A 16,311-nucleotide genomic window follows, 5' to 3' on the forward strand; every position below is an offset into this window, starting at 1 on the left:
AAGCCTAATATCTCCATTGGCTAAAAAAGTATAAAGTCACTCTGCACTGGGCTGTGGGGCAGCGGAACAGCGCTCTTGAGCAGGGTTTGTTATTCAGTACTAATCATGCAACATCAGCAAAGCCTTCCCATATGAACAGGAGTCAGTCTAAGCTGTATATCTTATCCCCAACCTTGTCTTTTGCCTCCAGTTTCAGAGACGATACCTTTAATGACAGAAACACTTGAGAGACAGATTATTAACTGATTTTAAAATAGCATTTATTTTACATAATATACAAATATCTCAACCAATATCGGATGGACACATACACAGTAGGGATATAAAATGTTTGGTCATCATACTTTAAGTGTAACTACACAAGGCATACTAAAAAGCCAGCAGGCTACATAATGGCTGTGATACATGTCCTTTTTTTTCTTTTCATCCTCCAAGTCCGCAGTGAACGGTCTGAACGGATCTCTTTTCATTAAACACCAGGCGTTTCCGCATCATGTGGTTACACTTTGTCTGCGATGTGACAAAAACAATCAAACGGCATGGCCTCTTGTTCAAAGGCTTTGGCAGTACTTGGAATAAGGAGGATGCACGAGGGGAGGGGGTGCGGGGACGAAAAAACATGGTGTGACATCGCTAAAAATGAAGAGTAAATAAATAAATAATTAAACTAACAGCAAGGCTATTTTCAGAGAAGACTTTTGGCAGCTTTTGCTGGAACTTGTTTAAGTTGTTCATGTTTATTTTGTGACTACCATCCTGATACAGTTAACTAGATTCATTTATTTGTATTGCTATTGTTATGCAAAATTAAAATGAGTGAAAGAATGAAAGAACATCTTACCCTTTAATACCGATCTTGTTACGATGAATAACTTGCACCTTGTTTTATTACTGTAAATTTCATATCACTTGTCATGATGTTACAACAAATATATAATACCCAATTTTTTTTTTTCACCAAGAAAGCTTGACATGTTATATAATAGTGTATATTGGAAGACTTGACTGGTATTCTGGGTATATAAATATAGATTATTTCGTCAACACATCCACCTACTGTAATAAATTGTGCAAACCCATAACAACTATTGTGCAAAAGTGTGGTACTTTTAAAATCGTTCTCTAGTTTACTAGATAAAATCTCAATGTAAGCATTTTAGATCTTTTTTTTAAGTCTAAAAATGTCTCAACGACTGACAACACCAAAAACATCAGAGCATTACAGAAATCTTGCTATGTACACAAAGAATGCAACATATGAATTTCATATTAAAATCGCCTATTGCAGGATGCACAAAAACACATATCACAAAAGCCATTCACGTAGAATTTAGATTGTATGAATCCACAGGTCTAGTACTGAGTGTCTAGTAAGAAATGAAACATTCGCTGATAAGGTTGGCCTTGTTTCACTCAATGTGCCTTTAACCCAACACCACAGTTTGGAGCTACATTGAAGTGTAAAGGTGATCAGGTGTCGAGCCTTAATGTCCTTAAGCACATGTGCTATGCCTGAGACAATCTGTGCAAATACAACCACGTGAACGTTTGTGAGTATGCCAGTGTGCTAGCAGTATTGTGTTAAGAGCCCCCACGGCCAGCCACCCACAATGTCAGGAGTAGCTTTCAGGTATTGGAACTGGTAAACAACACACATCCTTCTTCCATACTCCTCAGAAACCCACGAAGACATCTTTCTCCAGGTGATCCAAGAACAAAGTCCTCCAGAGATTGGTTTAGCGCTCCGATTTCCAGGTAACAGTCTCTGATATCCATCAACTTTTCTTTAGTGCCAAAAACTTTGTTATGAGGTTACCAAAGAGTAGATCATACTGCAAGACAAGAAGAAGGAGGAAGCAGTCAATTCAGTTCATATCAACAAGCACTATGTACAAAACAAGAAAAACAAAGAAGTAAACTAAACAAAACAAGCAAAAAAAAAATAAACAAGACTATTCATTATTAATCATATGCATACGTTTGTGCTAAGCTGATTGAAGCCTGATGTTTAATGGATCACAAGAGTACTGTTTCTGGGAATGGGCCCGTTTCATAAGAGCCCATTTGTATTGGTTTATTTGAAGATGCCATTAAAGAGTGCTTTAGAAATGCCCACAAAGCTGAAGCCAATGGGAACTGGAGTCTGACACTTGAAACATAAGCAAGTTTGAAACAGCTTGGAGCAAGTTACGCTGAAGTTATGTTTAATTAATCAAATCAATTGAACAAACTGTGGTATTAGTCATGGAACTGAGGGGCGGCTGGAAGCTTTGGAAGCAGAGAGGTCTGCTGCTGGAGATATGCAAAGGCTCTGTACACTTTGGAATTAGTAAATCACGGTTCGGAATACAGTATTTATATATTTTGGAACATGCAGCAATTATGATCTGCTGTGCAGGTGCTATCAAACACACATACACCTATTGCCCCTTTAACTCCCAGTAAGCTTGACTAGCCAAGACTTTGGACATCTGATGTATGAGCTAATAAAGCTAGCAATTTTGCATGAGCGGAGGTTTGAACCTGCAACCTCCTGCTCATAGTAGCAGCGCTGGACCACGTGACGCCCCACAAGCAGATTTAACCCTGCAGGCAGACGTTATACTGATGTAAATTTTTGACCAACATTCAACTTGAAATTATTGTCTATTGATATTGGTGGCCAGTTGGGAACATTGTAAAATCTGCATGTCCAACCAATTACAATGAAGTTGGAGAGCTGTTTTAGATCTGCTTTTGAAGCTTAAAACAACCTTGTGCTGTGTACTACTGTTTTAAATACCATAAATGATGTTATGTAATGACAAAAGTTTGGGAAAAGGACAACGCCCGAACTCTACGTTCTAACTCCACCCCGTATCAATCAACCGTCCTATAAATACCTCCCCTAACTAACTACCTCTTGTGGCGAAAGTTCGCAACCCACCTCCTCTCCAACAACGCCCTTTTTCTACTCTTGCACTTCTTATTAAATAAAAAGGGGGGGATATAACTGCACGCTTCTTCAGGAACGCAGTTCAGAACTCCAGCCCAAATTTCCGAGTTCCCTCCCCTTTTTCCTTCTTCTTTCTCTACTTCTTTAGGCATGGTCCGCACTTAGCAAACTTACAGATTTGGCTATTTCATAGATGGAAAATAAGAACGATACTTGAAACAATCTTAACAACTAGATTTACTATCCTGAGTAAATCTATCTGGAGCTCATTAATGCAGAGTTAAAACTCATTTGCTTTAAATGTGGCACAGCCAATCAGACATATATAGCTGCTGTATTACAACTTCAATAATTAAAATGATCAGTTTTCAATTAAACTTACAATGTATAAGATAACAGCTCTATATGTGTTGAGGCTAAAATCTTCCATTTAAGCCTGCAGTTTGTCCAGTGCTTTTTTCCTAGCTTCCATTATGTGTTAGCTATATTAGCTGTGCAGCTGTGTAGCATGCTGAATGACTGCTTTTGGGATAAGAAGAAAATAGCCATGCTTTACCACAGGCTCGGTCTAATGGTTCCCAAGTTTTCATCACACATGCAGAACAGTTCAGACTTCATGTCATTTGGGATCTGTTCTGGCACTAGTGCATTGTTCCAAGCTTAGCTCTGGGCGCTGAGGAGGGAGCTGTAGGTCCCATAACCATTACTATAATCACCAAATAGGTGCTGGGAGTCAGCAGTAATTAGCATAAAGGACTGAAGCAATTTTAAACTATGAAGTGAAATAAGGAAGGAGGTGGTAAATCTGAAACCACACATGCACTAATTATACTTGTGTTTCAAATACACAATACTACCACAATACAGTATACAGTACACAGTACACAGCTGCTACAGTAATGTAATTAAAATGATACACACATTATACATTCTATACAGTATTTGTATAGCCTACTAGCCGTTCATCCAGTTCAGTAAATTATTATATAGAGGATTATATAGAGGATTTTATAGGCAAATAAAGCTCCCATTTTGTAGATTGTAGGTTAAAACAACAACAAAAGTAAAAAAAAAAATCTTATTAACATATTTAAAAACCGAGAGCAGAAGTTCACTTTTTGCTGAAGTCACAGCCATTTGTAGCTGATCAGAGGCTTTTAACCTGTGGGCCGCAGAGGTGCTGCAATGGGAGAACTGGCCAAAATTATTTTTTTTATTTTGCAAGGTAAAAATTATTTCCAATATATTGATAGTTTAGTAAATGTAATTTAAAATGTAAAGATAATTAATAAGAAGCTACTTTCTTTGCAAAAGAGAATATGTTTAGTTCAAGCTTAACATATGTCACATAACAGGCAGAATGAGCTAGTTAGTAGATGAACAAGCTACCCTATAGATAGATAGATAGATAGATAGATAGATAGATAGATAGATAGATAGATAGATCTGCTTGTCCACAGCCGCAGCCTTCCTTGCATTATAATTAAAAAATGCGCATGCTGGCCAATCGGTGCGGTGCACACTAATCTACAGGCACCAACGGCTCTGATTTGTAGTTAAAAAGGCCAGTTTTAACTCTCTACATACTAAAACAAATGTGGAGTTTAAATCGGGCTCGACCTCATAATGACAGTTTATGGGAAAAAACAGGCACGGGCTTGGGTCGGGCTGAGCTGGATTTTATGAGCCTGATCTAAACCCTAATGTGTTTTAAATATGGATAAATGGTTTAAAACAAGCAAAAGAGCATGGAGCTGGACCATCTACAAGTGAATCAGCCACTGTATCTCTGACTGAGAGAACCGAGAAAAGCAGTATAAAACCAAATGAAGAAAATACAGCATTGAGAACCCAGCACTAGGCTTTACCGAGCACAGAAAACGACAAAGTTGACATTGTCCTGTATTTGATTTTAAATCGCAAATAAAATATTCTGGGGGGCCGTGGAATTTTTTCCTCTTTTTGTGTATGATATATACGCTGGTGCTCTTCTTCAGGTGTGTGCTAAACTGTTCGGTGACATTGCATTAGCAAAATATTAAGATTAGATTTCTCTGCTTCATCTGTCTCTGCCAACTGTAACACTTTTAGGATGGTACTGTACGAGTTAGAGGGAGGCATAGCTAGCTGATGGAAATTGATAACAACAAAATTGGTAGAACAAATGGTAAAAAAAGCAGCAAAGGCAAAAAAAGCTAACTTTCTTCTTCATTAGTTGGAATACACAAAAACGAATGCTTTATCACAGTTTATTAGTCTGGAAAGTCACAGAAATAGAAGAAAGTGTGCTCAGGTTATGAATATACATGCAGCTTTGGACTAGAGTGGAATTGGAGAAGAGAGGAAAACGCCCATGGGTTTGTTCAGCCTGTCTGGGTACTGCTTAATTAGAGCTTTTCCTCCCTCACTACTGTCGGATGCCAAGACCACTTTGTCAGCAGATTACCCCTCCTTAATGTGATGCCCTTCCTCTGCTTCCCCACTGCTAGAAGTTGAGGTCCAGAAGGCCAAGCAATAGGCTTCAAAGCTGCCACCATTACCATGAACAAGAACAACCTACCAGAAAGAGCATCACTTGAAAATAGGTGGCAGGTATTTGGTCTTGATGGTACTAGTTATAAAATATTCATGGTGCAGATACTGTGCTTCAGTACATAGTGTAATTGAGGGGCTCATTGCTAGACATAAAACACATTAACTTATCACGATTACGACTATGATTGGTAAAGATACTCACAAATACAAAAAAAAAACAACAACAATAACAAAAAAACATGTGCTGGGTCATTTTTTTTAGTTTTGCATATAAAATACTAATACATTATGGTGATTAATGTACTGATTAATGTTTTGTGGAGCATTAGCTATCTTGAATAGTGGTTACAAGGCTGTGTGATGCACTAACAGTGTTGGGCACCTTACTTTGAAAAAGTAATTAGTTATAGTTATTCGTTACTTCTCCAAAAAAGTAACTGAGTTACTAACGGAGTTACTCCACTATAAAAGTAATTAGTTACCAGTAAAAGTAACCTTCGCATTACTTTTTAATATTCGCCCGTCAAAAAAAAAGGAAATCAATTATGCATTTACTATTAGAAAAATAACAAACGAAAATAAACCCAAAATGTTGACAAAAATATAATCGAATAACGAATTTCAAAAAGATAAAACGAAATCCTGCACACAAACAAAGAAAATTACTAAAACTTGTAGTACTGAAAAAAACGGAAAAAAACAGAAAAACGCGTCTGGGGATGAAATTAAACAAACCAAGCCACACTCAAAGGAAATATGTATATATAAACAAAACAAAATAATGGACAAAAACAACAATCTAATGACCGTTAAAATGGTATTAATATAACAGCTTCACCAAAAGAGAATAGAGCTTAGATCGGGCCCAAAACGTGCACGTTCTGCCAGAGCCCGACCCGATCCGTTTTGTTTTCGGTCTGATTGAATGAGCGGAATATAATCAGAATTATGTTAATTTACATAGAAGCATAGAACTATTATTTAATTTAAATGATTTTTAAGAACAGCTACACACAATGCTGCAAGTCAAACGCGGAGGCATTCACGTGCGCCCAGAGCTACGTGATTACATTTTTCATTTTTATTATAGTTTAATTTTATTTTGTTTTTATTTTTTCTGTTCAGTACGTTTTTAGGGTGGGCTTGCTAGTTTTTATTAGTTTTCACACATCTCATCAGAGAGATAAATGAGAGAGAGAGAGAGAAAGAGAGAGAGAGAGACAGAGAGAGTGATTTCTGGTATGAGTTACTCACAGGTAAATGTTCTCACACACTGTATCTCCTGTTTCTCTTTTATCTGCCTCGCACACATATTGTAATCCCATACATAATTCTGCAGTTTCTCAGTGTTTTCTGTCGTATTTTGCGGCTAGCGCTTTACACAAGAACTAACAGACCACGAGGTGCCGCGCGCTCGGCACAACACCGCCCGCTGTACAACTCCGCTGTACAACAGCGCTTATAAATAAATTAAACACAAAAATGAGGGTATTCTATCAGTAATTTCAGTTCGTTTTAGTTAGTTTTATAAACACAAAATACAGTTCGAGATAGTTATGTTTTTTTCCTTTTAATTACCGTTTTTATTAGATTCAGTTAACACAAATGTTTTTTTTCACTTTTAGTTTTCGCTATTTCGTTCGCTTTAGTGAACAATAATAATTGGTTACTTAGCAACATTGTGATTATCACACCAGATCTTTATATAAAATAAAAATAGAGAAAGCAGCAGCACCACAAAAACCGGAGCAGCTAAAAAGAGCTTAACGTCCTTAATTCGGAACTTGGGCTGTCCACGGCAATCACTGAATTAATTAGAGCACGTAAATCGTCACAATTGTGCCTCACTTCACCACGCCAAACCACAGGCACAGCGGCCAGAAGCTCAAGTTCACCGGAAAGAGGAAAGTTAATAGAGCGGTTAAAGTAACGCGCAGTAACGGGGTGTTCGGAAATGGTAACGGCGTTCTAGTTACAGTCAGAGTAATTAGTTAGATTACTCGTTACTGAAAAAAAGTAACGCCGCTAGTAACGCCGTTAGTTTTAACGCCGTTACTCCCAACACTGTGCACTAAAGGTTCCTGGCCTTTTGTCTCATGTAAATTATCAGGGTTAGAAGGTAGTTAAAGAGGTTATATTAACAAAACAATCATAAACTGGTCTCTATAGTTTATGGTTATAGGCAGAATTACTGAGACATTTAAAATAAAATATGAACAGATGTATCCATTTTAGATTGTGCATCATGGTAAATTGTTCACTTAATAAATATGTTAAGGCAGTTTCTTTTGGAGAAGTTGAACTGATGGTCATTTTACTATTTGGGAAAAGTCCTCCAAAATACTGAGAGTCTGGTTCTGTCTCTGAGTTAGCTTGTGGCTGTGACTGTAATGGCTAGCTATTTACATTTTAGGGCACAATAAACTACATCATAAAGTGCAAACTGAGTGCAATTTTGAGATCACTACAATTTCCCACAAAGCACTTGTAATTTTGGCAACAGCGTAGCAACAATATGAGCTGAATGTGGAACAGTTAATGTAATTTTCTTACTTATACTTAGTAACACGTTACTCTAATCTGACCCTTTTTTCAATAACGAGTAATCTAACGCGTTACTATTTCAATCCAGTAATCAGATTAAAGTTACTTATTTAAGTCACTGTGCGTTACTCTCTCTCTCTCTCTCTCTCTCTCCACCTCATCTCCTCCACACACACACACACACACACACACACACCCCGCTCCCTTACCCATTCCCCCTCCGCTCTTCCCCAATCACACGCGTCTCGCTTTCTCCCGTCTCTCTCTCGCGCTCGGCGTGTCTTTAGTTTCCGCCCGTTTTCGTTTTTCGCCAGTTCTCGGGCTCCCTATCTCTTTATAAAGGCGTTTTTTTGCGGCCGCGTCCCAATTCACTAGCCAGGGAAGCGGTCCGCAGAGCGCACACCGTAAAGACAAGAAAAGTTCCGGTGCTTTAAATGAACACTGTCAGAATTAAATCCTTCTCAGTAGTTGGGTCCGGTATGGGTCCGTATTGGACAACGTCTGGGTCCGGACCCGGACCCCAGTCTGCAAATATGTGATCCCTGGTCTAGACCATATACACGGTTCTGTTTTATAAAACCACTCCTTGCTGCCCTGCAGAGAACAAGTTCAATGTTCAGTTTTACAGTGTTAAATATGTCAGGTCAAGAAAGACTTTCATTTTATATATTTTTTATAAAAAAACAAGTATTTATGTTTAGTAAAATCAAGAAAGACCATATTTTATTTTTTATGAAAAAATATTTATGTTAAGTTAATTTTTTTATTTTTATAAACAAAAAAAGTATTTTTTTAGTAAATAGTTCAACTTAATAGATAGAGATAAATTGTTGCTGTTAAAAATTCATTTTCCAGTAAAGGGAGTATTGGCAAAACTGGTTATAATGTTTATGTTAAGGCGGCGGGAGGTGGTGTCTGCAGCTGCTGAAAGTAACTAATAAAGTAACTTGTAAAGTAACTTAGTTACTTTTAAAATCAAGTAATCCATAAAGTAACTAAGTTACTTTTTAAAGGAGTAATCAGTAATCGGATTACTTTTTCAAAGTAACTATACCATCACTGATGGTTACAAGCAAACCTGCCAATTCTGATTGGTTCTGCCAATTTAGATTTTATTAGATCTGCTGCAGAGTTTGAAGAGTCCCTGTTCATGACCTTCAGTCACAGCGAGGTTTAGGGACAGGTATTTTTTTCTGATATATTTTCCACATCGTGGTACAGAATATATTACTGGGCAATCTAACAGTTCAACGTTTACATATGTATGATAATTGCTGCATATATGACGATATGATTAGAGCTAATAGTTGTTTGTGAGTGGTATGTCTGTGAAAATACCACTGAGAAATCACCAGTAATTAGATGCATGGTTTATATTGCAGATGCCTCTGAATTGAGGGTTTTTTGCTCATATTTGAGTGTTTAGGAAAGATGCACATGACTAGTGCCTGTTTACTATTATAACAACATTAAAGGCTGCAACTTGAAACTTAAACACAAAGCAAAGCTACAATGATCTAACTTTACATCTGTCATTAATTACCATATTCATTTACATTCAAAACTATAATAGAAATCATTTCAATACGTACATTATTTACTTTGTTTAAAACAAAACAAAATGCCTAAACCACCCACCTTGCAACTCCACTTAAAAACAGCTCTGAAATGAAATAAAGCAAATTCTGCCAAACAAACAAAAAAAAAAATACAGTGGGGAAAATAATAAATGAATCCCCTGCAGATTTTGTAAGTTTACCCTTTAACAAAGACATAAACAGTCTATATTTGTATGGTCTATTATACCAGAGAGAGACAGAATATCAACAAATATATCCAAAACAAAAACAATAAATAAAGGTTATAAATTAATTTGCATTTGATTAAATTGGAAAATATTGGATCTTCAAGCAAAACATGACTTAGTACTTGGTGGAGAAAGCCTTGTTGGCAAGGTTGGAACTTTCTTATAGTTTCTTATAGGCCTCCAGGTTTGTGCACATCACATTTTGTAGCACTCTTCTTACAGAAAATCTCCAAATTCTGATGGTTTTGAGAATTTTGCTTGGCACCTCAAAGTTTGTGCTCCCTCCACAGATTTTCTATGTGGTTATGAGGGACTGCATGATCTTAGTCCATTGCAGCATGCTGTGTGTCTGTTGCCAATGTTTTCTTGGTGACTATGTTCCCAGCTCCTTGAGATCATTAACATGCTTCTCCAGCCCTCCTCAGAATCATCCTCACCCCACAATGTAAGATCTTGCATGGAGCTTTCTTCTATTTTCGAATTATCATGCCAGCAAGTGTCTCTGTCACACAAAGCTTCTTGCTGATGGTTATGTAGCCCATTCTAGTGTAGTGCAGGTCTACAGGTTGGTCCCTGATATCATTTGACAGCTTTTGGTCCTGTCCATGGTGGTCTAAAAGGGACAGGGCTAGTTTGTGTGCTGCATGGGCACATAACTGGTCTGTGGGGGTGAGAATTCTTTTTTTACATATCAAATACAAATAAATGTATAACCTTTATTGAATGTTTGTATTCTGTCTTTCTTTATTAAAATAAGCCAATCATAAAAGTTATAGTTTGTGTTTTGTAAGGGATAAACTGATATCATCAGCAGGGGATGAAATAATTATTTTCCACACTGTGTAAAGCTTGCTTCCAAAAGCAGTGTGACAGTGTGACATTTATTTAAATTTTTTTTAAAATAAATGTCACACTGAATATATTTTTACTTTGTTTGTTTCAGGGTTTTTAGAGAGGGGTATAGACAGAGATTTCTGGTTCTGTGCAGACTAGCTCACTGTCAAACTGCACTGATGTCTTTTTGACCATGCCCTTCCCCCAAAAAGCAGAGGAACTGGTGTGACGTTTGTATATCTAAAGCCATGTCAGAAGGGTTTATTCAAAGCTTGCCTCTGTTGTCAGAGAGGCACCTTGTTTTTGTGCCACTAGCTTCAGAACTGCTGCATAGCTAATAAGACATGACAAAATCTACTGCAGTTGATGGTGATTTCTGATTTTCAGTGGATCTGTGATTAAGGTCACTGTACTCTTTACATGCTGATTGTGGAGGTGCCCTCTGCAGTCATAATGCAGACTTGGTTCTATGTAGGTTGGGTTAGAGGATCATGCCACAAGGAATCATGGATTAGAAGCTTGGAGCTGTGCAGGAAGATGATGCAAAGGCGGCATTCATCAGATCATACATACAGTCTCAAAATCAGCATTCGGTGGCAGCCAACATTCCTCTGTTTAAAAGTGATCTTTATTACCTGAAGTTCCTGTGGTGAAAAAGCTTTAAAAAGTGATAAAGAGAGATCACTAGCAAGAGCTCTGTGAGGTGTTTTTGGTGACAGGGCTTGTGCTAGTGGAAATCAGGCCAGGGCTGAGAGGTTTGTGCAGGAGTGGTGTGGGTTTAGGAGGTTAACAGGGAAGTCGGACATAGAAGGCGGACAAAAACGGAGAAAGAAACTCACTACCATCACCACCAGTCCTAAAGAGAGGGTGCAGTCCGGTAGACGCTATAGAAGCGAAAGGGGAGTGACATCACCTCATTAAACTGTAACATCAATATTTAAGCACTTAATTCCTAAGTACAGTATTTTCTTTAAGCCTTACTTAAGCACAGTTCAGCCTGGATTAGTTTTACCACAGGGACGCATAAGAACAATGTCATTTAATGAAGAGAAAGAGAAACACATAAACATGGCAGATACTGATATTAGTAAAATCATGGTATAGCACCTGTAACCAGAAAAAAATAACACCAGAATCCTATGTACATTTAATTTGTTAACTAGGAACAGAGCTGTACGGCACTTAAGCAAATTATGCTAATCTATCTATCTTAGCAATACAAGTGTTTTTACCTGAAAAAAGCACCATGTATAATTTGAACAGATGCAAATACAGTAAAACGTAACAAGGAATTCTCATTTTTAACTAACTATGTTATATCTGTGACTCAAGCTGAAGAACACATTTAGTTCCAGATTTCTCCTGGATGCTCCTCAGCCAGTATGTGTATATAGGTTCAGTTCCATCAGCAGCTCACCTGATTTACCACATTTACCAATTTACCAAACCAGGTGTTGATTAATATGATGAGAACTAGAAATAACTGTATTAAACTCAGATGAGCAGAGATTAGAAGATGTTTTAAAGAAAAAGCACTGCTTGTTTTTTGTAAAATTGCTGTTTGTATTTATTGTAATGCTGTAATGTGTTTTACTGAGATAATAAACACTTACTACCCAGATAAGCTTTTTTCTTACTGAAATGCACACAGGTGCTCAAAACATTTGCACAATGCTGTATATGTATATTTATATATAGGTAGAGTTTGTTTCTCTGCATACTTTCTGCATAATACGACATACAGTCAAGACTGTAAAGTCAAGTTTAGGTAAGTGGTTAGGTTAGCGGTTGAGCTACGTTGAGTCATTTACATAAATGATTAATCATGAATCTATAAATTCGATCTTTGGTTATTAATTAAATGACAAAACCTCCATAGGTAAAACTAATCCGGGTTGAAAAGGACTTATTCATAACATTAATATAAGTTTTATTTTTCATATTTTAAAGCTGATGAACAAGTTTAAAAGGTAATCAGTCTATTATGTCAAGGATAAAGATTGTTATTATTCTATGTCCTGTTAAGCCTTTGAAAAGCATTTGTTTTAGTTACAGTTACATATAGCAAAGCCATAGTATGAAAAAAAAACTGAAATTCTACCCAGAGGCATGTTCCAGGCGCCAAGCAAGTGCACTGTGTCCTTGTCAATTCAAATGCTTGTTTTAGTATACATCTCTGCTATGCTATAGGCTGTTAGCTTATACTATAGCAAATACACATACTAAAAAAAGCATAACTCTCTGCAAAGATATAAGAATCATCTCATGAGCAGCACATACAATTAGTAGATTTTAGTAGAATTTAAGATGTGAAAGTACGGGTTCATGGTAATCACCCACCAGTAGAGATAATAGAAGAAGGAAAGCACGAAGAAGGACATCTTGCACCAGGCCTCTTTCTGGCAGAACTTGAGGGTGTCCCCGTTCATGACGGACGCAGGGTCGTAGAGCAGCTCCTTAGTGTCTGTTGGGCTGTGGAAGTACCTGCCGAAAAAGGTGAAAAACAAAAGGCGGGTAGTGCGATATGTTACACCACTGCACTAGACTCTCTGAGTGGGACAGGGTTCCCCCAAGTTCAGTCAGGACTCCTGGGATCTGGCTGTTTTGAATAAAGGGATATATAAACATAGCTTTTACATGTATTTGTAAATGAACTGTATGAAACGTACAGTATGTGAATAAAACTACAACCAGTACAATTAAACAGCCTTATAGGTCTTATATGTAGATATGAGAGAATGACCTGCATTCATCCATGTATCCATCCATCCATACATACATGTATCAATTCATCCATCTATCCATGTATCCATCCATCCACCCATTCATGTATCCATCCATCCATTCATCCATCCATTCATGTATCCATCCATCCATTTATTCTTGTACCCATCCATCCATCTATCCATCAATTCATGTATCCATCCATCCATCCATCCATTCATTCATGTCTCCATCCATCTATCTATCCATCCATCCATCTATGTATCCATCAATCCATCCATCCATCCATGTATCCATGCATCCATCCATCCATCCATCCATCCATCCATGTATCCATCCATCCATCCATTCATTCATGTATCCATCCATCCATCCATGCATTCATGTATCCATCCATCCTTCCATCCATGTATCCATCTGTCCATCCATTCATGTATACATCTATCCATCCATTCAATTATCCATCCATCCATCAATTCATGTATCCATCCATCCATCCATCCATCAATTCATGTTTCCATCCATCCATCCATTATGTGTCCATCCATCCATCCATGTATCCATGTATCCACCCATCCATCCATCCATGTATCCATCCATGTATCCATCCATCCATGCATCCATTCATCCTTGCATCCATTCATTCATACAACCAAACAAAGAAACAGATTTTGTTTGGGCTTACACCCTGTGCAAGGTGCGTCACCAAGCTTATTGCTATCTTACACCCCACACATTTTCACGCTCTTGCTCTTGCCTGCACTTTTTAATAGCAGCGAAGCTTGCTAATATATCTATAGGTGTGTGTGATTGCTATCTTTGCAACGGAAACTACAGGTGCACCACTGACTGATTAAAATAAGAAAGTTACTGCACTGTTGAAATACCAATCTGCTGAAGTCAGAAGTCAGCGTGGCTTTTAAAGGGAATGGCAAGTGACATGCTGATTGGTTTGTTTCACAATACGCCCAAAACACACCTATGAATAAATGTGCGCATTTCGAGCAACGCAAGGTGTACTTTTCCCAGCTCTACAACAGCAAATACTCACTGACACACTCTAAATCTCTCTGTGCACTGTTGATGGCTCGCATATAGATCACAATACAAATAGTGCACTTAATGTAATAATAATAAAGTAAAACAGTAAGCTGTTTAAGTTCTTGTGTGTTCATAGGAGTTTCACACAGCTTGGTGGATTCATCTTAAATGAATCTTTATGGCTCATGAGCATAGCCTGTTTATAATAATCCTAAAAATCCTACCTTCTTTAGGTAAATGTTACAGCAGGAATGTAGCCCAATTCAACTGCTGATTGACTTCTACTGTAAATGAGCTTCATATCACAGTTGTCTGCAGTGATCAACTGTACAAATGCAGAAAATACGTTCAGTGGGGTAACAGAACTGGGAAGGAGGATCTTGTCACACCTCTACTATTTTACACCACCTCTGTTTACGCTCTGTGTGTGTTTACAATGCAGGCTCCTTCCAAGCATGAAAACCACCATGTGTCTGTGTCTTTGCAGCGCAGGGGGTGCAGGAGACATCTCTCAAATAAACACAGCCGCTGGTAGCTCAGGCATGGCAAATATAAAAAGTCAGATTCCAAACAAATCAGCCCAACAGTAAGCTAAATCAAGAATGGCGTGGTAGGCCTTTAAAATGTGGGTGATTTAAATGTTTTGTTGTAATAGAGATTTCACAGTAGTAGAAAAACTGTAAATTTTAGCAAAATCACTACTTTACTAAAATGTATAATTATAGTTTTTAGCATATTTAAATACAACAGGTGGAAAAAAGTCAATTTTCTTGTTAAGTGAGATAAAACACTGGAATTAATTGTAATTTGCAATTTACATTGGGAAGATGACCAGGACTTTGTGGTGCAGACAGCTTCTGAATTCTGTAGCAGTAGGATGAAGCATTTAGTTTGAACTTTGTTAATTCTATTAATAACATTATTTTATAAACATTATTTTAGTTAATTAGTTTGTCCCATACTGTTATACAGTATCAAATCAGCCAGACAACTTTTGCTGACAGTTTTGCTAGATATTTGCAAGCTAGGTTCCTGAACCAAGGTACTGCATCAAATATAAACACTTATATAATACAACAAGGTCATTCCCAGCAAAGAAAAGTGTTAACCTTGTGTTGTCTTGCGGATCAAAAGAGACCCACTACCTTGTTTTGCTGTAAAAAAAATACCTTAAACTATCTTTTTCCAACTTGACTTTTCCTAAAGGCATCCCATCATTAGAAAGAGTGTTACTTTGTTTTTGTTTATTTTTCCATGTGGGCTCTACATCACTAGGGTACAAAGATTCATTTTTTGACCCATACATTATAAAAGCATTTAAGAAAAAAATATAAAGGCCACACACAAACTCTCTCTAATACACACACACACACACACACACACACAAGCACATTTCATCCCCTCCACCTTTCTCCTGTTCATCACACCAGCCATAAAAAAAAAAGATTTTCTGAAAATTATTAAGTAATTACTACACATTTACATAATAGCAATAATAAACCTTTACTGTGCAAAAGAAAACTGTTATGACAGCTGGTTTGTGGTAAAGAAAAAAGTGAAAAATAAAGTGTAATACTGTTTACTGGTGATTGTCGTTTTGTTTTGTGTAGCAACAAATACATAATAAATAATGAATTAAATTGAATTGAGTCGATAAATAACAGGTTGTTTCATGCAAAATAGATTTTGGATTTAAAATTCAATCAGGCTGCTTTATTTTGGGGCTTTGGTAGGGCGGGTCATTTTTGAACCGTAGAACAAGGGGAGTAAACAGAATGTACATATTTCAGTTGACATGGGTATCAAACCCACAAGCCTGTGTACAATACAACAGTGCTGTAACCACAAGCTCTCTCTGCTCTTATCAGCTGCACTGTCTTCTGTACCAGGT

The 16,311-nt window shown here is 37.3% G+C and overlaps 1 protein-coding gene across 4 annotated transcripts in view; it reads right to left on the bottom strand.

The window, feature by feature from the left end:
- Positions 1-235: 235 nt before the first annotated feature.
- cnih3 (cornichon family AMPA receptor auxiliary protein 3) overlaps positions 236-16,311 on the bottom strand; it is a 63,779-nt gene continuing 47,703 nt past the window's right edge. Inside the window, exons 5-7 of one of the 4 annotated variants that reach the window (XM_022666274.2) lie at positions 12,996-13,142; positions 11,498-11,539; positions 236-1,832 (exon numbers count right to left, since the gene is read on the bottom strand). In XM_022666274.2, the coding sequence (XP_022521995.1) occupies positions 11,512-11,539; positions 12,996-13,142 (175 nt within the window). In that variant the 3' untranslated portion in view covers positions 236-1,832; positions 11,498-11,511. Of the gene's footprint in view, positions 1,833-11,494; positions 11,540-12,995; positions 13,143-16,311 lie in introns of all 4 variants that reach the window. The other 3 variants (XM_022666270.2, XM_022666278.2, XM_022666261.2) reach the window with 3 other exon arrangements.

This window comes from Astyanax mexicanus, chromosome 1, assembly GCF_023375975.1.
Source record: "Astyanax mexicanus isolate ESR-SI-001 chromosome 1, AstMex3_surface, whole genome shotgun sequence".
Classification (NCBI taxonomy): Eukaryota; Metazoa; Chordata; class Actinopteri; order Characiformes; family Acestrorhamphidae; genus Astyanax; species Astyanax mexicanus.